This window comes from Notamacropus eugenii, chromosome 1 (assembly GCF_028372415.1).
Source record: "Notamacropus eugenii isolate mMacEug1 chromosome 1, mMacEug1.pri_v2, whole genome shotgun sequence".
NCBI lineage: Eukaryota > Metazoa > Chordata > Mammalia > Diprotodontia > Macropodidae > Notamacropus > Notamacropus eugenii.
Genome location: NC_092872.1, coordinates 13,851,063 through 13,875,255, shown reverse-complemented (window position 1 = coordinate 13,875,255; position 24,193 = coordinate 13,851,063). Strand labels below are relative to the sequence as shown.

Genomic DNA, 24,193 nt, shown 5'->3' with positions numbered 1-24,193 from the left:
GACACACTTTAGCTCAGGTCATCGGGACCTGGACTAGTAACTAACCTCCTTTGTGGTTGGACACAAATACCAAATTGGTATCTATAAAGCACAAGTCTCACCATGTCCCATCTCCTACTCAAGAATCTTTAGTGGCTCCCTATTGCCTCTAGGATAAATGAAAACACTTCCACTTGGCCCTTAAAGCCTTTCTCCTTCTAACTCCAACCTGTCCTTCTAGAATGATTTCCCTTTGCAACCCCTCACCACTCCACTTCCAGCTGAACTGGACAATTTGTTGTTCTCTTTACTCAGAAACATTTCTCTTGAATAGGGTGCTTTTCCCCTCTTTGGAATACTCTCCCTCCCTCCTTCCTCCTTTTGGAATCCCTAGCTCCCTTCTAGAATCAGTTGGAGGTCCTCCTCCCCAACCAGGCCCGTCCTGACTCCCTAGTTCCTCTCCTCACCCTCTAAAATTACTTTGCATATTTTCCGTATTTACGTGTTGATGTACAGGTTGTATTCCCCCAGTAGAATATAAGGTCTTTGTGGGCAAGGACTGTTCCCATTTTGGTCTTTGTAACCCTGGCCACTCAGAGAATTCATGGCACATAGTTAAGGAGGCACTTCAATGCAAGTTTAGACGAAACATGGCTCCTTTCCTATTGGAGCTCACAGTCTAGTAGGGAGATAAGACAGGACAGCAAATTTAGTTTCATCAGTAACACTTAGTGGAACAGGATCCATAATTGGAACATCACTGAAAGATTATATCTAATTTAAAACAAGCAGGATAGCTTAAAAAAAAGATGGGGATTCCAGAGGACTAAAGATAAAGTATGTCACACATCTCTTGCCAGGGAGGCGATGGGCATAAAATCCCAAATGAGCCATGTTTATTTGGACGTGGTCAGTGTAAGAATTTGTTTTGCTGGACAATTTGTTGAGAGGGTTAAAAAAAAAGTTCTATAGAGAGGCATTTGAAGATTTGAAAGATAATAAACTTGTATAAAAATGAAAAGGGTTAGGGAGAAGGGAGTTATTAGTCGTGGTGAAGTAATCTTGTATTTTAAAAAGCTATCATCATGGAAAGAAATCCAGGAACCAGATGAAGAAAGTAATGGAACTGATATCGTCATACGAGTATAATATAGATCACCTGGGCAGGAAAAGGAACTAGATGATGTGTAGGAAACAGATCACAGACCTGGTGTACGATAGTGATGGGGGACTTTGCTTATATGGACAACTGCTTGAACTCTCTGTCAAAGGAAAAGCAGTTTATCATTTCCTAACTTGCCTTAATGAATCAACCAACCAAAAAAGATAAAGAAACCAATGAGAGGAGCTGCCATTCTAGATCTGATTGTCACTGATAAGGAGGAACTGCTTGCTATGGTGGACTTGATTGGAAGTTTAGGTGGAGTGGGAGGTGATGATTCCATCTTGGAATCTGTGATAGAGAAAAGGAGGAAGGCAGGGCAAAAGATAGGTAGGAAATAGGTAGAAGAACACGGCCATTTCTCCTTTCTTTTCTCTTTAAATTTAATATTTAATTTTTTCCCAGTTACATGTAAAGATAATTTTAAAATTCTTTTTTCCCCAAATTTTGAGTTCTAAATTCTCTCCCTCTCTCCCTTTCCCCCTCTCATTGAGAAGGCAAGCAGTTTGACATAGGTTACACATGTGTAGTCATGCAAAACATGACCACTTCAAAGTATTCTGAGAAAAGATAGGTAAGAAATAAGGAGATCATGGCCTCAAATTCTAAAGGGGAAGTGAATGAAACTCTGAAGAGAAACAATGAGGAGGGAAGAGGGATATCATTTAGACCAAAGTGGATGCACATGGTATTCTTAAACTTTTAAGTTTTTCTTTTTTTCTTTCTTATTAGCAAAAATCTATTTTTTCCTCCCTCCCTGCCTTTGGGGGAAAAAAGGAAAATAACAATGAATTCCTTGTAGCCAACAAAAATGTATGTTTTACTCTGCATCTTGAGTCCATCACCTTTTTGTCAGGAGATGGGTAGCACACTTCACCATTGGTCCTCTAGAGGAGTTTTTGGTCATTGCATTGATCAGAGACCCTAAGTCTTTCAAAGTTGTTTTTCTTTATAATGCAGTTGTTATAAATTCTTCTCCTGCTTTGGTTCACTTCACCCTGCCTCAATCCATTTAAGTCTTTCCAGGTTGTTCTGACACCATCGATTTATCATTTCTTATGGCATGATAGTATTCCATTATAGTCATATACCATAATGTGTCCAGCCAGTCTCCAGCTGATGGGCACTGAGCTTAGATTTTTTTAAAGACACACATGGAAGATGGACACAAGGTCAGGTAACACTGTTTGAATATGGAAATATAGCATTCTGTAAGAATGGTGAGTGAGCTTGATTTCAACTTCTGGCAAAATTCTGGAATATATTATTAAGGAAATGGTTAATGAGCATTAGGAAAAGGAAGTAATAACTCCAAAGAGCCATAATAGTTTCATCACAAACAAGTCATGCCAAACATATCTTATTTCCTTTCTGATGGGGTTACTAGGCCAGTAGACAGGGAGCGCAGGAGACAGAGCTGAGCTAACTTCTCACAAAGCATGGACAAAGACTCACTTGCAGGACAACATGGAGAGATGTGGATTAGATGGTGGTATTGGTATGGATGGATTTGCTCTTGGTCAGCTCCAAGGAGTAGTTACTGATGATTTAATTTCAACCTGGAAAAAAGTCACGTGTTGAATGCCCATAGGATTTGTGCCAGGCCCTGTGCTATTTAAGTTTTTAATCAAAGGTTCAGAGAAAGGAATAGATGGCATGCTCATCAGTGTGAATGTCACAAAGCTAGAAGGAATGGTTACCATATTTGTTTGACAGGATTGAAAGAGATTTTGATAGACTATAATGTTAAACCAAATCTCATTCAATGAAATCAAATAGAGATTAATATAAAGTTTTACTTTGCAATTAGAATAAATTTCATGAGTATGTGATGAGGGGATGGGGAGGCATGGTTAGACAGACATTTGTCTGAAAGAGATCTTGGGGTTTAAGTAGGAAGCATCTCTCTAAAGAGTGGGATGGGTGGCCTCAGGAACCTGTGTATGCCCAGTCATCAAGCAAAAGCTGGAGCACTTGTCAGGGATGCTGGACGAGGAACTCTTGTTCTAGTGTGGGTTGGGCTCCATGTCTGAGGTCTCCTTTCATCTGGAGGTTCACCTTCAGTGCAACAGAGATTACTATATTAGACAATACTACCTGTTACACGTACCCAAGAGTGGAAGAACAAAATACTAGACTGGATCTGAAAGGGAAGCTCTTTACTGACCTGAAGGAGTCAGGGAAAATTTTCTGGAAGAAGTCATTTGAGGTGGTCTTCCAGGGACAGGCAATGGGGAGGGAGGCGTAGAGAAGACATGAACAACAATCCAGAGGAGTGAAGGAACAGAAGTGGTCCAGCAGGATGAGGCTTTTGAATGCAGCGCTGACTGGTCAGCAGTCTGAGACCCTCTGATCATCTACCCGGTTATGTTCATAATGAGTCTTCCTGCGTGTCCAACCCTGTGTCCAGCCCTGTGTCCGGTTCTGTCTGAAGGGACATAAGAGAAAACAGGCCCCTTGCCTTTGAGGAGGGTGTGACCATGGGTGATCAGTTTCACTGACCTGGGTCCCAATTCCTTCTCTTGTAAAATGAGATAGTTGAACCTCAAGGTCCTTTCCAGCTCCTAATCAGACGATCTCTTCAGGAACCGTACTACGTTCGCTGTATAAAACCCAATGAAGAAAAGTCCCCTGGCCAGCTGGACGAGGAACGCTGCCGTCACCAGGTGGCATACCTGGGGCTGCTGGAGAATGTGAGAGTCCGAAGGGCTGGCTTTGCCTCCCGCCAACCCTATCCTCGATTTTTGCTCAGGTGACCCTCCCCCCAACCCCACCCTGACACACACACTATTCTGACTTTTACCATTTATCTATTTTCTCCCACCTCCCACCTCCAACCTCCAACTTCATCTAGATATTTCAACCTCATGGGAGAGAGACAGCTTTAGCCTCCTTCTGTGATATTTTTTTGGGGGGCCCCAGGGCTCTGAGGTTGCATTTGTCTCCTGGGGCAAAGACTGAGCCTGTAACTCAGGCACAGGTATGTCAACAATAGATTAGGCAGCCCAGTGGTCATTTGTGGGGTTAGTGGAGCAGGGTGTCTAATGGAATGATGATTGGATTTAGAGTTCAAGTCCCAGAACTTAAATATCCTTAGGAAAAAAATCACTTCATCTCTCTGGGCTTTAGTCTCATCTAGAAAATAGGAAGATGGAGAGTCTGTCTCTAAGGTCTTATTCACCTCTACCACTTTGTAATTCATACCAAGAGATCTGAGATGGAATGGCTAACCCAAGGTGCTACGTTCCCATTTTCACCAAAGACAAGAAATTATGAATCCAAAGGGAGAAAATGTTAATAGTGGAATATCAGAGACCGTGATGGGTATTAGGAAGGAATATGGAGCCAGGGGCCGTTCTGCTTCCTCCACTTTGAGGTCCAGACCAGAATAGCCCCTGGCCCAGAAATGAGCTCTTTCTCATCCTTCTCATTGTGCTAGGTACAAGATGACCTGTGAGTACACATGGCCCAACCACCTGCTGGACTCAGACAAGGCAGCTGTAGGTGCGCTGGTGGAGCAGCATGGCCTCCAGGGGGATGTGGCCTTTGGACACAACAAACTCTTCATCCGCTCACCCCGCACCCTGGTCACGCTGGAGCAGAGCCGGGCCCGGCTTATCCCTATCATAGTACTGCTACTGCAGAAGGTACAGGGGCCTAGAGTACAAAGGGGAAAAGAGCAGGGGAGATGTTTGGGGGAGGTATTGAAATGTCAGGAAAGAGCCTAAGAGAATAAAGAGGATCCACAGAGCAGGGTCTGGGGATGCTGGAAATAGGGCATGGTTTGGGAAGGTACTAATGAATTCATCTTCATGAATGTGGCAGGTCCAATGGATTATATCTGGGGGCTGGAAGTGGTTGGGCAATATGCTTTGTGGAGATTCTATAGGAACAGGATGGGGTCAGAGGGTCTGTAGGGTAGGTTCAGAAGACTGGAGAGGAATTGAAAGGGTTTGATTTGGGGAGATGCTAAAGATTTAGGAAAGGGATAAGAATTAAGAGGGTCCATGGGACAGAAGCTGGGGATTGAGCAGGCAGTATAGAATACTGAGACTGTCCTCTCTTTCCAGGCCTGGCGGGGAACTCTGGCAAGGCGGCGGTGCCAGCGCCTGAGGGCTATCTATAAAATTATGGGCTGCTTCCGGCGGCACAAAGTTCGAACCCACCTAACTGAGCTGCAAAACCGCTTCCAGGCTGCCCGCCACCCCCCCTTGTATGGGCGAGACCTAGTCTGGCCCACACCCCCTACTGTGCTCCAACCTTTCCAAGACACCTGCCAGGGACTCTTCCGAAGGTAGCCTTCCTTCTCCTCCAGAGTTCTCCCTTCCCCCCCTTCTGTTTTTTTTTCTCTCCAACCAGTTTCCCTCCTCCATTTTTTCTTTCCTTCCCATTCCTTCCCTCTTCCAGTCTTAGTCCTCTTCTCCTCCAGCTCCAGCTCCATTTCTTTCCTGATCAGGTGGCGAGCCCGACAGCTGGTGAAGAACATCCCCCCTTCAGATATGGCTCAGATCAAGGCCAAAGTGGCAGCCATGGGAGTGCTCCAGGGCTTGCGCCAGGACTGGGGATGCCGAAGAGCCTGGTCACGGGACTACCTCTCCTCGGTGAGTTTGGCAGATGGCCGGCCCCTGGGGATGAGCATGTGAATACTGAGAATGTCTCTTCTCCAACTGAAGCCCTTCTGCATTCTGAGCTCCTCTCTTATGGACACTGAAGGTGCCAGGGAAGCATTAATGGAGGATCACTTTTATCCTGTCCTTAACCTCAATCTGTCTCTCCCCTGCCCCTCCCACTCTTCCAACTCCAGCTGTTCATGCCTATATTCTTTCTGCTCAGTCTTTACCCTGTCTGCCCCTGCCTGTTCATCCCATTTACCTACCCATCCCTGATTCATGTGAGTATTATAGCCCACATACCTGGCCGAAGTTCTCCCAGTCCAGGATCCAAGCTCTGACAAGAGCATTGAGTACCCATCTGGGGACAGACCAACCTGAGATTGCCCTGTCCATAGCTGTCTTCATGGGGTGGATTGTCCGCAAGCTCCCACCCTCATCAACTTCCATTGCTGTCCCATGAAGGAGCTAGTCTCCAGATACAGTAATAACTACTATTTCTAAAATGGTTTAAATTTTACATCATTTTTTTTCTTCCAACAACCTTATGAGTTAGAGGTAGTACAAGTGTTAGCACCCATATTTTACAGATAAAAAACTCAAGTTCAGAACACTGAAATGATTAGCCCAGGGTCATGTGGCTAAGAAGTCAGAGCCAGAATTCAAATCTGGGTCCCTGAACTACACATTCTGCCCTCATGTCATGATCACTACTCTGCCTTTCAGGGGGCTTCCCAGTTGGTTCTGTTTTTCTTTCCAGGTTTGCTTCATATCTTCTCTGGGAGATTGCTTGCTTTCTTTTGCCCCATTATCCTCATTATACAGATGAGGAAACAGTCCCGGGGAACCCAAGTGATTTGTCTATGGTCACATACCTAGTAGTATAGGAGAAAAAATGGTACAGAAAACAGAGCCATTATCCTCCTTGGGGGCAGGGACTGACAGATGTGCTTGAGCTAGACATGTCACTTAACCTTATGGGTTCTCAGTTTTCTCATCTATAAAATGGGCATAATGAACCTTATTTTCAACTTCCTCATCTGTAAAATGGATATAATAACTCTTATCTTAAAGACACCATCAAGTTACCATTAAATGCTTTGCATACTTTAAAGGCTACAGAGATTTGAGCATGATTATGGTTATAATTCCATGTATCATTTAACCAAAAATACCTGAACTACCAGTGAGATTGGAGACCTGATAGAACTTCACTTAACATTAAAACTATACAGTCGGTCAATCAATAAGCACTAATTAGATGCCTGTGCCAGGCACTGTAAGCGCAGACCATAAAGGAGTCTTTCTCTGAGTATTAAGCAGGCATTTAGAAATCTTACAGTCAACCAACATGTCAGTATCCTGGCATTTCTGGCACTCATACTGATATGCTGAGCACCATGGTGGATGTAGATATCTAGGATTTGTGCTCTCCCTAAGGGCTATTTAAAATCTCATTGGAGAGACGTCACATGCATCAACCAGTCACAGAACAATTAAGTCCTGATTTGTGAAGTAAAGACTCTTAAGTTCTAGAGAAATTTAGAGAAAGAAGAAATGAAGGTGGGTCAGTGCAGCATCTCCACTGAGGATCTCATCTGTGAGCTGGACTTTCTGGTCATTGTTAGGAGCCTGAGTTCTCATCATAGTATGGAAGGACCAATTAATGAAGGAAGACCTCTGGATTTTAGAATGTGGGACATGAGAGTATTCATAGTGACGTCCCTATAGCATTTGTCATACCACAACCTAGTAGAGGTGGATTGAGCAGGTATTTTGTACCCATTTTACACACAAGAGACCTGAGGACCAGAAGGAAAAAATAACTTACCCCAGGGTTATATCTGTAGAAAGCAGCACAGCTGGGATTTGAGCTGAGGTTGTCTATCTCCAATCACAGGGTTCTTTCCACTACTCTCCACCAGGCTTCCTTTTCTTCATCTCAAATTGGTATCTTCCCAGTCTTTGGGGTGCCCCTTGGTTTTAACATTCCACTATTATCAGTGCTCTGGGGCTACCTATTTGTCTTTCTAACTGTACCCATCTGTTCATTGGCTCCCCCCAGACTATTGATAACCCCACGGCAGCAGTGCCCTTTGCTCAGCAGCTGAAAAACCTGCAGGAAAAGGATGGCTTCAGAAATGTGCTCTTTTCCAGTCATGTCCGAAAGGTAAGGACCAACCCATGGAGGGTTGCCATATTTTGGAGGAAAGGCTGGGTTTGAATCCAGGTGCCACCAATGTGGGATCCTGTGGCAAATTACTAGGGTTCAGCTCCTTATCTGTAAAATGAAGGACTCTAAGTTTACAATCTTTTATGACCTAGAAATTCACAGTTTCAGAACTTGAAAGGGACTTAGAGGTCATCTAATCATTTGACAAAGTCCTTCAAGTTATCCTAAAGGACAAGAGGTTGAGATGTGAGTTAGCCAGATTTGGGACTGATTGAATGACCAGATTCAACATGTGGTTATTAGTGGGTCGACATCAGCATGAAGGGAAGTCTCCAGTAAAGTGCCTCGGGGGTTGGTCCTATCCCTGTGCTTTCAATGACTTGTATGGTGGTGTTGGTAGCACGCTTATCAAATTTACAGATGATACACAGTTAGAAGGGGCAGTTAGGTGGTGCAATAGATAGAGTGCCAGGCCTAAAGTCAGGAAGATTCCATTTTCCTGAGTTCAAGTACGGCTTCAGACCTTTATTAGCTGTGTGACCCTTGGCAAGTCACCTAAACCTGTTTGCCTCAGTTTCTGGAGAAGGAAATGGCAAACCACTCCTGTATCTTTGCCAAGAAAACCCCAAATGGGATCATGAAGAGTCAACACAACTGAAACGACTCAACAACAACCACATAGTTAGAAAGAGTAGCTAGCATGTTGAGTGACAGAGTGAGGATTTATAAAAAAAATGAACCCACTAAAATATTCAGCCAGATCACATACAATGAAATTTAATAAGGATGAATTAAGGTTCAAAAAATAAACTTCACAAGTATAATATGGGAAATTTATATGTTATGTTGCGAGAGAAATTTATCTGAAAAAAAGATCTTGTGGTTTTAGTACTTCACACATGCAATGCATACTTTGGTAACAGTTTGACATGGTAACCAAAAGAGCTGATGAAATCTAGGGGTGGCTAGATAGAGCACGAGCCCTGGAGTCAGGAGGACCTGAATTCAAATATGACCTCAGACACTTACTAGCTGTGTGACCCTGGACAAGTCACTTAACCCTGATTGCCTCAAAAAATAAAAAAGCTAACAAGATCTTAAGATAGTCTAGGGACTGAACCTGTAATTTTATTGACATGGGGAATCCATGGGTGATAAAACTCCCTCAAGCTGTCATCTTCTTTGCAGCTCATCCTCTTTGTTACCTAGAACTTTGAATGATTAAGTGATTGGATCCAAGGTCATATAGCCAATATGTGTTAGAAGTGGAACTTGAGCTCAGTGATTCCTGGCTCTTCAGGGCTGGCCCTCCATGCAACCCCATACAGGATCCCAAGCTAAGGGAATGCTAATCCCACCAGTCCCTGGTCTGGTCAGACCACATGTGGATGATTGTCTTCAGGGCCAGACTTCGTATTTTAGGGAGGACACTGATAATCTGGACAGCCACCAGAAAGAAGTGAGCAGGATAACTCTAGACCATGCAGATGAGGCCTGTTTGAAGGAGCTGGAAGTGTTTAGTTGAAAAGATGACTCAAGAGTGTGATCCTAAAGGTCTTTGACATCCTCCTTTATGTTCTTGAAAGGTCATAAAAAGATAAGGAGAGATACAAGACCTCTGGCTTGTTCAGAACCCGGAACACAGTGGAAGTTACCAAAAGGCATATTTAGGTTTGATTCAAGGAGAAATTTCCTAGCGATTTGGGTTGCCCCTAAGTACCATCAATGGGCTGCCTCGGGAGGTAGTGGTGAAGGTTTTCTGGCAAAGGTTGGATGACCTTTGGGTAAGGGATGTTGTAGAGAGAGAGGATGTCTGTGACCTCGGTGGGGAAAAAATTTCTCTCTTCATTTTCACTGAGTGAAAACCTCTAAGTAAATTTAGCATTTCCTTCCGTTATTAATACAAGCAACAAACCACAGTTGTATTAGTAGAGTCACATGGCCAGTATATGTGAGAAGCAGGACTCCAAGCCAGGTCTTCCTGGCTCTGAGGACACCTCTCCATCCACAATGCCATGCAGCCTCTCTAAGCTTTAAAGTGCTATGTAAAAGTAATTTTTTAATTGGTGGAGATTGTAGAGTGGGCAAAAGGGAGGAAGGATGCTGAAGGGTACCCTGAATAATGCCAACCTGACTCTCTCTCCTCCTCAGGTAAACCGATTCAACAAGAACAGAGACAGAGCACTGTTGCTCACTGACAAACACCTGTACAAACTGGAACCCAACAAACAGTACCGTGTAATGCGGGCAGTTCCCCTCAGCCATGTGAGCAGGGGCACCATGAGGGAAGGTGGTTGGAGGAGGGGGGGAGGAGGATGCTCAGGACACTGGGTGGGGATAGTTGTCCATCAACAAGAATATATTGAATCCTTATCTGGAGCACCTGACTCATTAAGCATATTAAGGGAAGAGGAAAGGGAAAGCGGAGGGAAACAGGGGAGAAGGGAGAGGAAGGAAGAGGAGGGATTCAGTTCAATTCAACTCAATGCAGCTAACACTTATTAAGTACATGTGCTTGTGCCAGGGACTTGAAGATGAGAAAAGAAACATTCCCAGTTCTCAGGGTGTTTTTAGTCTACTTGGAGTTGAGGGAGGGGGAGGTAGGGAATATAACATACACACAGATAAGTATAATCCAAGGTAGATCCAAGGTAATTGAGGCAAAGGAGAGGTCCTAAGTGCTCTAGAAAGAGAAATGAGAGATCACTTTTACCTGTGGCAGAAGGAAACTAGGGAAGGCTTTGTAGTAGAGGGTGGCATCTGAATTGCTTCCTAAAGATGGTGAAGAATTCTGAAAGGTGGGAGATGAGGAAGAAGTAAATTCCAGGCTTGGAATATGGTTTCTCATAGATTGGCGAGTCCCTTACAGATTGAAGGGACATTAGGACAAGTTCGGAGAATGGCAATTTATTTAATTCAATTGAATCTCAGAGGATAGAAGGGAGTATGATGGAATGAAGCCAGAAGGTAGTTTGGAACCATAATTTACAGGAAGGACCTTAAATGCCAAATCGGAGAATTTGTATTTTATGCTGGAGGCAATGGGGAGCCGCTGAAGGATTTTTGGTTTGATTGTTTTTTTTACAATGGACACTTGAAGGAGCAAGAAGGATATAAGACACTATTCAATTTAGTCCAATTTAACAGATACCTGCTATATTGAAAGTACCATGTTTTTACACATGGAATTATTAACATCTATAATGTACACTATTAATACATGTTTATAACAATGTTACAAACATATATTAAGCACTAAGCACCCAGACATAAGGAAGATGCTGATCCTGCTCACAAAGAGCCTAATGAGAGAAAGGGAGGAGCACAAGTGTCTGTCATTCAGAAGAGATGAGGACAAAGGAGTGGGCTAAGGGAAGGCTGCGAGGAATTGAGGAGGAAGAGCTCACTTTCACTCTGAGGGTTCATGCAAAGCTTCTTGGGAGAGCTACGTCTGAGGCTGGCCCTGAGGGTAGGGAGGAAATCTAACAGACAGGGATAGAATCAAGGAGAAAGATGTTCTGGGAATGCAGGAAAGAATGAACAAAGGCAGAGTGATGGGGGACGGCCCCAGCCATGACGCATGTATAGTTTGTGAAGGGGAGAAGTATGGGGTTTCACGGTTCGGTCAAAGGCACAGATTGGCATTTGGTGTCTCAAAGTAGCTGATCGCCCTTTCCCTTGTACCTCTCTTCCCTCTAGGTCACTGGGTTGAGTGTGACAAGTGGTCAGGATCAATTGGTGGTGCTCCATGCCAAGGGCCAGGATGACTTGGTGGTATGTCTTCACCGAACTGAGCCTAAAATGGATAATCGCATTGGGGAGCTGGTGGGCATGCTGGCTGGACACTTCCAGGGGTAAGATGGGGGCATGGAACAGTCACCCCTGGAATGATGTGATCAGAACAAGGATAGACTCTGCTTGGGGGGGGAAGTGTAAAATGGTAATGTGGACTCCCAACAGAATCCTTTGCCAGGAGCAGGAGGCAGTACCAAGCAAAAGGCCAGGACCCCTCTCTCAACACCACCAAGACTTTCTATGAAACTAGGGAAGCAAGTTTGGAAGTATAGGAAGGACTCAGATGTCATAGGAGCTCTAGGGGAGGACACTTCCTCAGGAGCTAGAATGATGGGGTGGTATAGCCACCTTGAATCTAGCCCATAAGAATGGGAGGAACAACCAAGGTTTGTCTAGAGTTCTAGATCCTGGTGTTTGTTTTGCTACAGAGTGGGGCAGGACCTGCAAGTACGGGTTTCAGACTGCATCCAGCTGAACCAGCGTGGGCGCCGGCGTCAAGTCTCTGTGGAGATCAAACCTGATCAGCCTATGCCAGACTTTCGTCGTAGCCGTGATGGTTTTGTCCTTCTTTGGCCAAGTCGTTAAGAACTATGGGTCTCATCTCTTTCCACTGTTGTTCCAGCATTCTCTTGGCCTAAATATGGAGCCCACATCACAACTAGATTTTTAAAAATTCAGTTCTAGAGTGTTGACTGTCTTTGTGTATATGTATACATGTGCATGCCTCTGTGTGTGTGTATATGTGTGTGTCTGTGTGTGTGTGACAGAGAGAGAGAGAGAGAGAGAGAGAGAGAGAGAGAGAGAGAGAGAGAGAGAGAGAGAGCGAAGAAGCAGAAGAAAAAGGAGGAGGAAGATATTTCTTTGCTTGAGCTACAGAGTAACTTGAGGGTTTATGACAAAAATCAGTTGGCATAAGCATTATTTGATACTTGGTATATACAGCACATGAAGAAAGTAGCCCATCATAGACTCCTAGGCCCACTCAATTCTGTTAGCCTGGGTAGGCACCTATAGAACACTAAATATGACCCACAAGCACATGAGGACCAGACCTCCTCCAGTCACCAGCCCACTTCCTTCAGTTACATTACTGAGCTCCCTTTGTATCTGTCCACTAATATACACACCCAGCTTTGAGTGTTGACATCTCTCTGTTGTCAACAAATTTTTGGAGCTCTTGTCTCCCTCATTGAACTGGTATATAGTGATTCTTTCTGCCTTATTCTTACCTCCTTTGCTCCGGTTGGAACTTATTCAAGTTTTCCCCAATGGATCCTTGAGATCCTATACAGTAGTAAGTTCAAATTCTTTCACCTGGAATAAATTCATTGTGGGGGAGGGGGATTATAGAGAGGACAGGAAAAGGGGTGTAGAGTCCATGTCCCATCAGGTTTTGGGGAGGAAGACTGACTCTGGGAAAAGACCACTCTGGGGAGATTGGAAGGTCAGGGACTTGTGTCACTGGCTGGTAGAAGATCACAAAGTGAAGTATAGGGATGGTGGTTGCCCTGGGAAGGAAGATACATCTCTTTCTATACCCCCCTATCGTGCAACAAAGCCCCAGATACCTCAATTTAGTTACTTTCTCCTTCCCTGCAAACATTCAGCTAACAGCAAATTAGCATGTGCTACTTAATCTATATAATTTAATGTATTTCCCACTGAAAGCCCCTGGTGTGCCCAATAGGCTCTAGTTCATCCCATGATTTGTACATTCAAAGGAGCAGAGAGGTACATGGGTAGAGCCCTAAAAAAATCAGTAAACAGGAACTGAATACTCCTCCCTATTTCTGTGGGTGGGGCCCTCCACTGCAAAAGAGTAGCAAAATAAGTTTGAACCTGGTCTGATGGAGTAGAAGGGACCTCCATCCTTGGGGAGTCTTCAATCTGATGAGACATGACCTGCATTCTCAAAGGAACCCCTTTTGTGATGGGGGAAGCCCAATCTCTGACCTCAGGGAGCCCCTATTTTGATGGGGCTGTCCACCCACATCCCTGAACTCCACCAAAACAAAACGAAACAAAAACCAAAGGCCCTCAGTACACCTTAAGAATGGCAAGAATACAGAAAGTACAATAAATGTTGCTCATTAGGAACCTATATATATATAGGAAAGACAAAAGTCACAATTTTTCAGGGGGGTTAACTAGGGAAGGCTTCTAAAAGAAAATGAGTGTTAAGGTCTGGGTAGAGATGAGGAAGTGTGGCCATACAATTCAATACATCAACATCAGTTGTTATTTCTTTTGCTTTCTTAAAGTACAATACTATGTGCAGTGTCCTGCGCTAAATACTATAAGGCATGAAATAAGATGTAAGATAAAACTGATTTCCTCAAAGAACTCACACTTTGGGTGGGGAGATAGAAGAGATAAGACAAAAAAATAATCCAAGATAGCCTAAGACCTAGGTCTAGACAAAGGACTCACTGCTAGACAGTTCATCAGACATACTGTAGAGTTATTTCATGCAATGGGAAAGGGATGACCTGAATCTTCTGATTCTGAGAATCTGATGCAATTTCATGGCTAGGTCCTTGCCTGCAGTCATTAATGTCAAACATAGTTAAGTGGAAAGGGAAATTAGAATGGTTTATCAAGCTCGCTGACCTACATTTTGCAAACACCACTCTTTCCTTTATTTTTTTTTAAATCAGACTATTTGCACCTCCTGGTTCCTACAGCAGCTCCCTTCCTCTCCACTATTTTTATCAAAGATGGCTTAGCCATCCCACCCAACTCTTATCTGTACGCTAAGAAGTAAATTGACTAAACTTAATGACTTGAAATCATTAAGGTCAGTTAGATGATCTCATTATTTTCTTATTTATTTTGTTTTCCAAATCCCATCAGACAATTTCATTCTGTCCTTTCCATTTACAGTATTATTCTTGGACGAGAAAGCAGAAGCAAAATTAAATAAATAACTGCTTCCTTTCCCTAACCTAATATTATTGTCATCCACCCTAGGAATGGGTCCCATCCCTTTTCTGACCTTCCTCTTTTCTCAAAATAAGAACAACTCAAATCCTTTTTTCCCCCTATTATTTCACTGCTAGCCTCAGCTCATTCTGACTTTTAATGTACCTGTACCTATTCTCACAGAATCATACCTTGAATGGATATGATTTTTTTTCTCTTGGGTGTGTCTGGTTGCCGTGTTGTTATCATCCTATTACTTGCCCAACGGTAGGCAAATTTGAAAATCTAAATTGGTCGGTGAGTTCCAATTTTATCTGCATTGTTCTTTTTAATCACTTCCCCTACTTTTTCCCCATTTAAATAGCTTTTATTTGCATATTCAGAACTTAAATCTTAAGAGTGTATCACATGACAGCCCTTCATGTATTTTAAGTTAGCTAACTCAAGGAAGGAAACTGAGACCCTGCAGAATGTTAGGCCGGAACATCCTATCTAACCTTCCTTTAAACCTTTTGAGATCCATTCTCCTTATATATAAAGTTTATGTCAGACTCCAGATGTTTTTCCTCTTCTCTACCATGAATTCAAAGATAGAATTCAAAGATTCCCAGACCCTTATGGAATGTTCATACTGCTGGTAGAACATTATGATATAAACAGCAGTGTCCTCATCAGGTTAGTGATTGTGAAGTTACGTCCCGGGATACTGACTAAAGATGTTGGTGGAAAAAGACATCCAGTGCTCTCAAAGGTCCATCAAATATCTCGGTGAAGCAGGGACAGCAAAGCATCTTCTTATGGTATATGTTGGGCTATCCAAATCTTTAGAATCACATCACAGCTCTGTTCTGGGCCCTTATTTTGTTTCCTTTGAGTCTTTTTTCTTAACAATCTCAAGAAACAGTCTGCCATAAAATTCTTCAAAAATTTCCAAAGCATACATTCCTCAGGTCCCAGGATGGAGACCATATTCAACTATTTACCATTCACACTTGAAAGAGAAACTATGATGCTTTCAGTTGTCCAGTTTTTATCTCATCTTTTTTTTAATCTCATCTTTGTCTCCAAAATGCTTGTTGGATCAAGTAATAATAACAAAGTCAGGCTTAATGTTTTCAGTGCCCAGGGTACTGCTCCCATACCTGTTTTCTAAAGGTAGGGTAATGGATAGTAGCTTCTCCTTTTATTTCTTAAATGAATCTAGGATGTGACACTCTGCCACAAGTGCATACAAAGTCCAGGGGAAAAGCACTGGGCTGGGAGTCAGGAAGACTGTAGTTCAAATCTGGCTTCAGACGCTTACTAGCTGTTTGACCCTAGGAAAATCACTTAACTAGTTTGCCTCAATTTTCCCATCTATATAATGGGGATAATAACAGCACCTACCTCACAGTGTTGTGAGGATCAAACACTCTTTGAGCAGTGCCTGGCACTTGGTAAGTGTTAGCTATTATTTTTATTACTAGGCAAAGAGGTAACTCACATTTCCTCGTTGCTGGAAGTCATTTACTCCCACTCACAGGGTTGTTCTAGATTCTAGAAGTTCCCTTTAGTCTTTTTGTAGAGCCAGGAATGCTTAGTTCCCAATGATGCAGTCACTGCCACCAGCTAATCCAGGCATGCCATTTAGGATAACAGCGGAAAGGGAGAAAGTCTAGCATCCTCTGGGTCCTTTGAAGTTGCAATGTCTTTCGATGGTGGGGGCCGAGGGAGGGGAGGAATGGCGTGCTTTGAGTAGGGGGAGACCTGACTAAGGCTGAAGCCTCAGTCTGGCCTTCCCCACCAGGTGCTTTCTTCTCAAGTCTGGGCTGAAATCCCACATGCTTCAGTTTCCGGAAAAGCCTCCTCTTCTCAACTGGATAATTTACAAATGATCCTTGGATGGAGATATCACCAATATTCCCAGACTTTTGAAATAGATTTCCTGTTTGGCATCATGTCATTTCATTCAATGGCCTTCAGGGGCTTTTCACATTTAGTCTAAAATGTTTGATTGATTGAGACATATCTTCACCTTCTTAAGATATCAGGACTAAAACGGGGCAGAGAAGTTTCAACTCCATGCTTATACACATACCGCAGAGTCAAAGAGCATTTGCCATTTGTGCTGAATGGTATTGAGAAGCTTCATATGACCTCTGTACATCCTGGCCCACCCCTGTTTGTTGCTGCAGTTTTTGCAAGCATTATTGCCGTATGGTTTCAGGGTGCATTCCAGCCACTCCCCCCTCCAGTGCTTGTCAATGCTGCAGTCATTCGATTACATAATTAATCCAAGCTTCCAATGATCTTTCCCCAAAGGTACAGGGAGACATAGAAACAAGTCCTTTCTTTAGAAAATAACTAACTTGGACTTGTGGTTCCCTTGTGGCCTAGATATCCAGACCCCTTACACCATCCATGGATGTAGTGACTTTATCAAACATTTCAGTGCATCCACGGAAAAACTTTCTCGATGATTATGGTCTCAAATTCCCTCAGCAAGCCTTCCTCTTTAGATGGAGGCTTGGTGGCCAACTGCCAAATACCATCTCCTATAGTTACCATGCCAAGAATTTTTGAATGCTCGATTGTTTCTAATAGTTTGCAAAATGCTGTCTGGGTGAGATCTCCCAAATCCTACTTTCTGGTGAACATTTCACATTCCTCCAAATCTATCACAGCTTCCTTTAATGTTTTCATGATCTTTCTTTTGTTATCTGGATCTGCTCAAAGAAACCATCATGATTCTAGAGCCACTATTTGATGCCACATTCTTTAACATCTTGGCCCCTATTTTGTTAAAATTCTAATTAAAAATCAGACTTAGAAAGTCAATAATGCAAATAGCAAGTAGACAAATGTGAGGTGTCACCTAATAATGGAGGCAAAAAAACCATAATACCGTGTTAACGATGATATTGAAAGTAACCACCAACAGTGAGTATGTGGAAAAGCAAATGGCATCAGGGAATTCAATGCCAAATGCGATTAAGCTTCAGTGTAATCAGTATCATGATAGCGTTATTAATTTCACTTGCTAGTGATTAATAACGGTGCAATACCATTATAAGCAGCAGATAGAATTCATTAATAATGAATGACATCCACCAACGTAATGTGTTAAGAATTCTTTGAGACACAACAGGTTGATCACAAGAGAAGAAAATCCCAAGGGCAATGTGTGTGTGTTTCTGTGTGTATGTATGTATGTGTATATAATATTTACAAATATAATATATTGTTATACATAACATGTTTATATTACACATATACATATTTATACACACACATATATGTAAGTATATAGAAGTATTTATAGCTATAAATATATTTTAATATATATATTATATGCTTTCCCCATATTAAAAAAAATAATTCCAGTAAAAAAATGAGAAAAGTTCCAAAATGAAGATCAAAAGGAAAACAAATATTTTCAGGGGGAAAAAGAATCAGTTGAAAGGGAAATATCTTCCAGCTCAAAAATTCAGAAGCTTAAAAAAATCCTAGGACGAATATCTCCACACATGAAAATTACAAATCCCTACATGTGACCTGAGAACATGTGACTGTGTATTCTGCAATTCCTGATTTGGCTAATGCCCTTCTACAACTTGTGCACATGTGGGCATCAAAGTAGGTCTCAAGGATATGTTCTCCGCTAAGTGGAGGATGGTTGGCCAATATGTAGTCTCATGACTCCCTTGAGGAAACAAATAATAAATTGAGGATGTGACAGATCGAAAGATGAAAGTGGTCTAAACTGAGAGAGAGAGAGAAGCCCAAATTTATTGAGTCACAGCGGTGGAGATGGGATTGAAACATTCTAGGAGCAAGGTATTATACATGGGTCAGAAACTTTCCATTGTTCTGCCCTCAGGATGTCATTATTTCTCATGGGAACCGTTTCTTCATTGTTTTTTCATATAAGCAATATCCCCCCAAGGGTCTTTACAATGACATCAGTCTCACTAGAACAGGAGGTCTATAGACACACACACACATACACATAATATATACACACACACACACGTATATATGTGTGTGTATATACATATGTGTGTATATACATATATATACACACACATATATATGTGTGTGTGCATGCATTTTATTTTATGCATCTAAACACATTATTCTGAGAAGGGGTCCAAAAATCTCACCAGACTGACAAAAGGATCCATTACATTAAAAAAGGTTAAGGACTCCTGCTCCAGAAGCACAATTAAGACAGGTCTAAGGTGCTGGTTGTACAGTATTGACGGTGGAATTCGCTATTACTGAGGTAACAAAACATATTGGGGGAGAGGGGGTGTTGGGCTCAGCATGCAGTATATAATTTAGCCACCAGGGGGCACACTTTAGTTCTGCTAAATATGTATGCAAGTCAGTCTCCTTTTTTGGGGGTGGGAGAGCGGGGGAGGGAGGGTTTAAAGCTAGAACAAGGCTTTTTCCACCTCCAATGCAGTATTTCCACATATGCTATTTTCCTCTTATTGCTTCATCCAAGTCTAGTCTCTAAAATGAAATGTTAATCAAATTTTTAACCCAAGAGGAAATCTAATAGTTATATTTTGGATCATTGCTTCCACTCCATGAGATATTTTACTTTCTCAGATCTCTTCTCTTGGCACTCAGATTCAGGCACTCAGTATATGATCACACAGATTTAATAACGTGGAATTAAAATGCAAAAGAAAATATACTCTCTTTTTTATCACACTTGCTCCATCCCAGATTGGAATAGTTTCTAAGCATGCATACCTGTGGCTCGTAAGGACATTCACTTGCTCCATCTCAAACTGATGGACTACAGGGAGGTAAAGATGGACATAGGTGTTATTGATTGGGGACCTTGGATCCAGCAGCACTAAATGACGTCAGAAACACTTGAGAGTCCCTTTAGAGTTCATCCTGCTGAATCATGAGGAGATGAGAATGTTTGCCTGCTGATTGTCCAGGAGACAAATGGGGTGGGGGTGGAGTGGAGTGGAGTATTGATATCTGCTGTGTGATTTTGATTGGGGGGTGGTGCTTGGAAGGATTTTTTATGCCGTGGTCTCTGGAGACTTTGCCTCCTCTTCCCTGTGAGAGCATGTCTTAGAGGAGGAGGGGGGCATTCTGGGAAATTGAGATTTCAGAACCTACCAGAAGGGGCTGCCTTGGTCTCTCAGGAGTTTTAATGCTGTTTCTTTTATGTTTGATCCCATTCTATTATCTATGATGTGAATGTGTGACTACTTTGAGTCACACAATGTTGAGAAGATGAGAATCTCAGTGGACATGGAGTTATGAGTCATTTTGAGAAATGTATGGATTATTGTTGATAATCTTCATAACTTTCCATCCTATGTTAGTGAGTCTGCAACTTCAGATGAGACAGTGAGAGAGGTAGGACACAAGCAAGTCCATTGGTACCCAAGAGGAACTGAATGGAGCTAGGAGATGGTAGCCTAAGCTCACAGTGCTCTAATGGCAGATGAAGATACACCACTCAGAGGAGCTGCTCCAGCCCTACCCCACTCTTTTTTGCTTCTAGAGCTCTTGGGGAAAGGAGAAAAAAGTGACTCTCTTTACAATAATAAAATTCTTTCTTGTGTTAAATGGCAGTCTTCCATACCTTCTTCTCTGATCCACGGTTTCCTCCCTTAACTCCTAGGCTAAAAGTAATCACCCCCCTCTTTAAATTTCCAAGAGTGCTTTGCCTAATATTCCTCTTGTCCCCAGCACATTTTGAAAATTAGTGCATTTTACACCAATGCATTCTTGATGGAATTGTGAACTGATCAAACCATTCTGGGGAACAGTTTGGAACTACGCCCAAAGGGCTATCAAACTGTGCATTCTCTTTGATCCAGCAATACAATCGGTCTGTATCCCAAAGAAATCATAAAAAAGGGAAAAGGTTCCACATGTACAAAAATATTTATAGCAGCTCTTTTTGTAGGGTCAAAGAATTGGACATTGAGGGAATGCCCATCAATTGGGGAATGTCTGAACAAGCTGTGGTATATGAATGTAATGGAATACTGTTGTTCCATAAGAGATGGTGAGCAGGTGGATTTCAGAAAAACCTGGACAGACTTACATGATCTGATGCTGAGTGAAGTGAGTAGAACTGGAATATTATACACAGTAACAGCAACATTATGCGATGATCAACTTTGATAGACCTGGCTCTTCCCAGAAATTCAATGATCTAAGTCAATTCCAAAAGATTCATGATAGAAAATGGAAAATGCAGAGAAAGAACTTTGGAGTCTGAATGCCGATCAAAGTATACTATTATTTTCTCTCTTTTTTGTTTTTTGTGGTTTTCCCCTTTTGTTCTGATTCTTCTTTCACAACATGACTAATAAGGAAATATGTTTAATATAATTGTACATGTGTAGCCTGTATCAGATTGCACACCATCTTGGGAAGGGGGGAAGGGAGGGAGAGGGGAAATTTAGAACTCAAAAGTCTTACAAAAGTGAATGTGGAAAACTAAAAACAAACAAAGAAATTTAAAAAATAAAAAGAAAATGAATGCACTTCCCAGTCCCCAGCCCTTCCCTGATGGCAGCTCTTTGAAGGCAGGTCTGTGTTATTTTTCCCACACATCCCTAGTATTGAGCTCATGAGAGGCACTTAAGAAATAGTTGACCTGGACTGAACTGGAGTTGAGAATGGAGTTGGAGAGAACACTGTGTTAGAGAAGGTAAAACTGACCATTTCACACACAGTTTATTAATGCAAGGGGACCAGGGCAGAATTTGGTGCCAGAAGTAGAAGTGAAGGTGCAGATTCACCCTAGGATATTATTCTTTATCGTCACGTCCTCTAGAAAAAATATTCCGGAGTTTCCTAAATACATTCTGCAGGATTCTATATTTTTGATAAATGAGATTTGCAAAACCCTGAGTAATTCGACGTAAAAAACCTTCACTCTTTAACTCTTCAGTCTGCAGAAAAAAAGGTAAACAGAACTCCTTAGGTTGTAGCCTCTGAGAATCAGCCTGCAAAGACAGGAGAAAACTGCACACCGAGATTCCTGTCCTCTATTGTGGTGTTCTTCCAAGTGGGGGGACCAGGGCAAGAGTATGTATGATGTCATCCCAAGAGGTCCATGACTTTCCCCCAACGGGTAGATGCTTTACTAACTGGAGGCGAGGAAGATGGGGCACATTCCCCCTCCCCCAAGAGAGGCATCATGGGGTTTGTCTACAACTGTAATCACAATTATCCTTCACCCATTATAGCCCAAGAATTTCACATTCTACCTCCTTTTGCAACTGTGTAAGCTTCCAATCGTATCCCATCTAAGCTACTCAATAGCTCCTCAGGGCAGAAATAGCCCAACCCTAACTCCAGCAATTGAGCAGGTGTTGTTGTGAAAATGTCTTCTCGATCATAGTATGCTCACCAGAAATTTTTCTTTAAATGATGGTATGGATTTAAAGACACTAACCTTAAGGGTTTGGAGATGATTGCCCTTTAGGGTCATAGCAGTTAGACTGGTGAAAGACCAGAAATCATCCAATCCAACCTCATTTTAGAGAAGAGGAAACTAAGGCTCAGATCATTATACATCTAGTAAGTGACAGACTCAGTATTTAACCTCAAATTCCCAGATTTTGGGACTCCACTGGACGAAGCTAGCACAGCAGGATAATGCCTCAGAGGTTTCTTCTTCATTACCCATTTTTAAAAAACATTCATTAAATAAAAATTTTTCCTAAAATCCACACCTCCTATTTCAGCTCAGTCATTTACTAGCCATATGATCTTGGGCAAGGTCACTTCACATCTTTGGACCTCAATTCCCTCTCTATAAATTGGGATTCAGGGGAAAGGAGGGTTTGAACTAGGTGGTTTCTAAGGTTCCTTTTAGTTCTAAATCCTGTGATTAATTCTCTGGAAGAACAGGTCTAGGCCCTTCCTGTCCCACTGCCTCCTCTTTCCTTAGGACTCCGAGACCAGAGACCCCTCTAGTTCTGGAACCGGGGTTGAGTGTGGTGAATGGGGAAGAGAAATGTTCCTATTTCTGCAGCTGTATCTCCTACTGTAGCCTGGAAGAAGAAAGGGAAGCTAGGTGGTAGCCAAGGTTCAAAAGAGGGCAGAATGGTCAAAGTTGATCCCAAACTCTTCTAGCTATAGATCTAGTCTGGAGGTTTGATCTCTTCCCCCGAGATTCCATGGGGAGATATCACTTACCCCATCACAAGAAATATTGATAGAGTTCTGAGGAGCATCCAAGGAGATGGTTCCGGAGCATTGTTTCACCAGCTGTGAAGGTGTTGGGAAGATTGGACTCAGTTAGGAACCTGTGACATCTACTTCTGACATGCCAAGGATAACAGCAGTTCAAACCTGATACCACAGCTCTGCCCCAAACCAGCCCAGAAGGGGTGTCTTTCTCTGCTTCTAGTATTGAGCAAGTTACTTTCCTCAGGGCAGTAGGAAAGCAAAATTCATCTTCCTGGGGAATATCTCCAGAAAGAGACCACCCTGACATCCCCAATCCACGATACACTCACCCCATTCTGCTTAAAATCGCATTCATCCAGATTGCGGTGTGGTTTGGTAATGGGGCAGACAGTCTCCATCATGGTAAAGTTCAGAAGACGGGGAGTAGCAGGATCATTGTTCTGGGGAGAAAACCAGAATAGCCTTTCAGCCTAAGGTCTCATTGGAGCTTCTTCAGGGCCAGCAGTAAGCTACAGTGGTATGGTAGCATTTAGTGCTAGAAGTCACATTAGACACAATCTAATCTAACCCTTTCAGTGGTGCAAGAAGTAAAACTATGTTCATAATAATATTATGATGTTTCAGTTTTTAAATATGATAAATATCAAGAGAAAACCTAGATAAAAGCTCTTTGGAGGGGTCCTCAATAATTTTTAAAGAGTATAAAAGAATCTTGAGGCCAAAACGTTTGAGAACTGTTGCTGTAGGGTATCAGGAGAGGGGGATATAACTATGACCTAGTGTGACTAGGGAGAACTTGGGTTACACTCTGACATGTAAGTATGGTTGGATGGGCAGGGATTGGTAAAGCATTCTAGGTAAGGGAATAACTTAAGAGAATCATGGAAGCAAGAATGAACCCACTGAATATGAGGAAAACCACACTTCCTCCTTCCAAATGCTTTCTCATTCCGAAGGTGTTTTCCTCACAAAGATGATGTCAGTTGAACTGTTCAAGAATACTTATCCATTTTTCAAAATAAGAAACTAAGGCCCAGAGAAAGAAACACATTTGCTTAGGATCCAAGAAACTAGTGTCAAGCCTGGAACTCTTCCCCAAGTTTCCTGATTCCTCAATTAGGAGAGTAGATTATTTGAAGTGAAAGGTTCATATTGGGACACCTTGGCAGGTGGGAGTCCTTTCCCCATACTCACCATCTCAGGCTGCAGATTCAGAACCAGGAGTCGGAAGAGGTTGCCTGAGAGCAACTTCTTGTTGTAGTTGGTGATGAATCGGTTCACCAAACTCTGGTAGTTCAGGATCTGGTCAGCAATTAATGGAGTCATCAGAGTAAGTAACAGTAGCAGTAGTGGTGGCAGCCACATGATCCAGCTCCTCGCCAT

General features: G+C 42.5%; 2 protein-coding genes across 2 annotated transcripts in view; one reads left to right on the top strand and one right to left on the bottom strand.

The window, feature by feature from the left end:
• Window positions 1-12,396, top strand: part of MYO1G (myosin IG) — a 32,990-nt gene extending 20,594 nt beyond the window's left edge. Inside the window, exons 15-22 of the mRNA XM_072654242.1 lie at window positions 3,727-3,893; window positions 4,581-4,788; window positions 5,212-5,435; window positions 5,598-5,742; window positions 7,817-7,921; window positions 10,076-10,189; window positions 11,624-11,778; window positions 12,148-12,396. Of these exons, the coding sequence (XP_072510343.1) occupies window positions 3,727-3,893; window positions 4,581-4,788; window positions 5,212-5,435; window positions 5,598-5,742; window positions 7,817-7,921; window positions 10,076-10,189; window positions 11,624-11,778; window positions 12,148-12,304 (1,275 nt within the window). The 3' untranslated portion in view covers window positions 12,305-12,396. The remainder of the gene's footprint in view (window positions 1-3,726; window positions 3,894-4,580; window positions 4,789-5,211; window positions 5,436-5,597; window positions 5,743-7,816; window positions 7,922-10,075; window positions 10,190-11,623; window positions 11,779-12,147) is intronic.
• An 8,949-nt stretch (window positions 12,397-21,345) lies between these two features.
• On the bottom strand, window positions 21,346-24,193 carry LOC140522396 (protegrin-3-like). Its single transcript, XM_072637777.1, has 4 exons — window positions 24,005-24,193; window positions 23,140-23,250; window positions 22,817-22,888; window positions 21,346-21,564 (listed from the first exon to the last, which is right to left on the bottom strand). Exons 1-4 carry the CDS (start codon window positions 24,191-24,193, stop codon window positions 21,421-21,423), a joined length of 516 nt encoding a protein of 171 aa, XP_072493878.1. The 3' UTR covers window positions 21,346-21,420.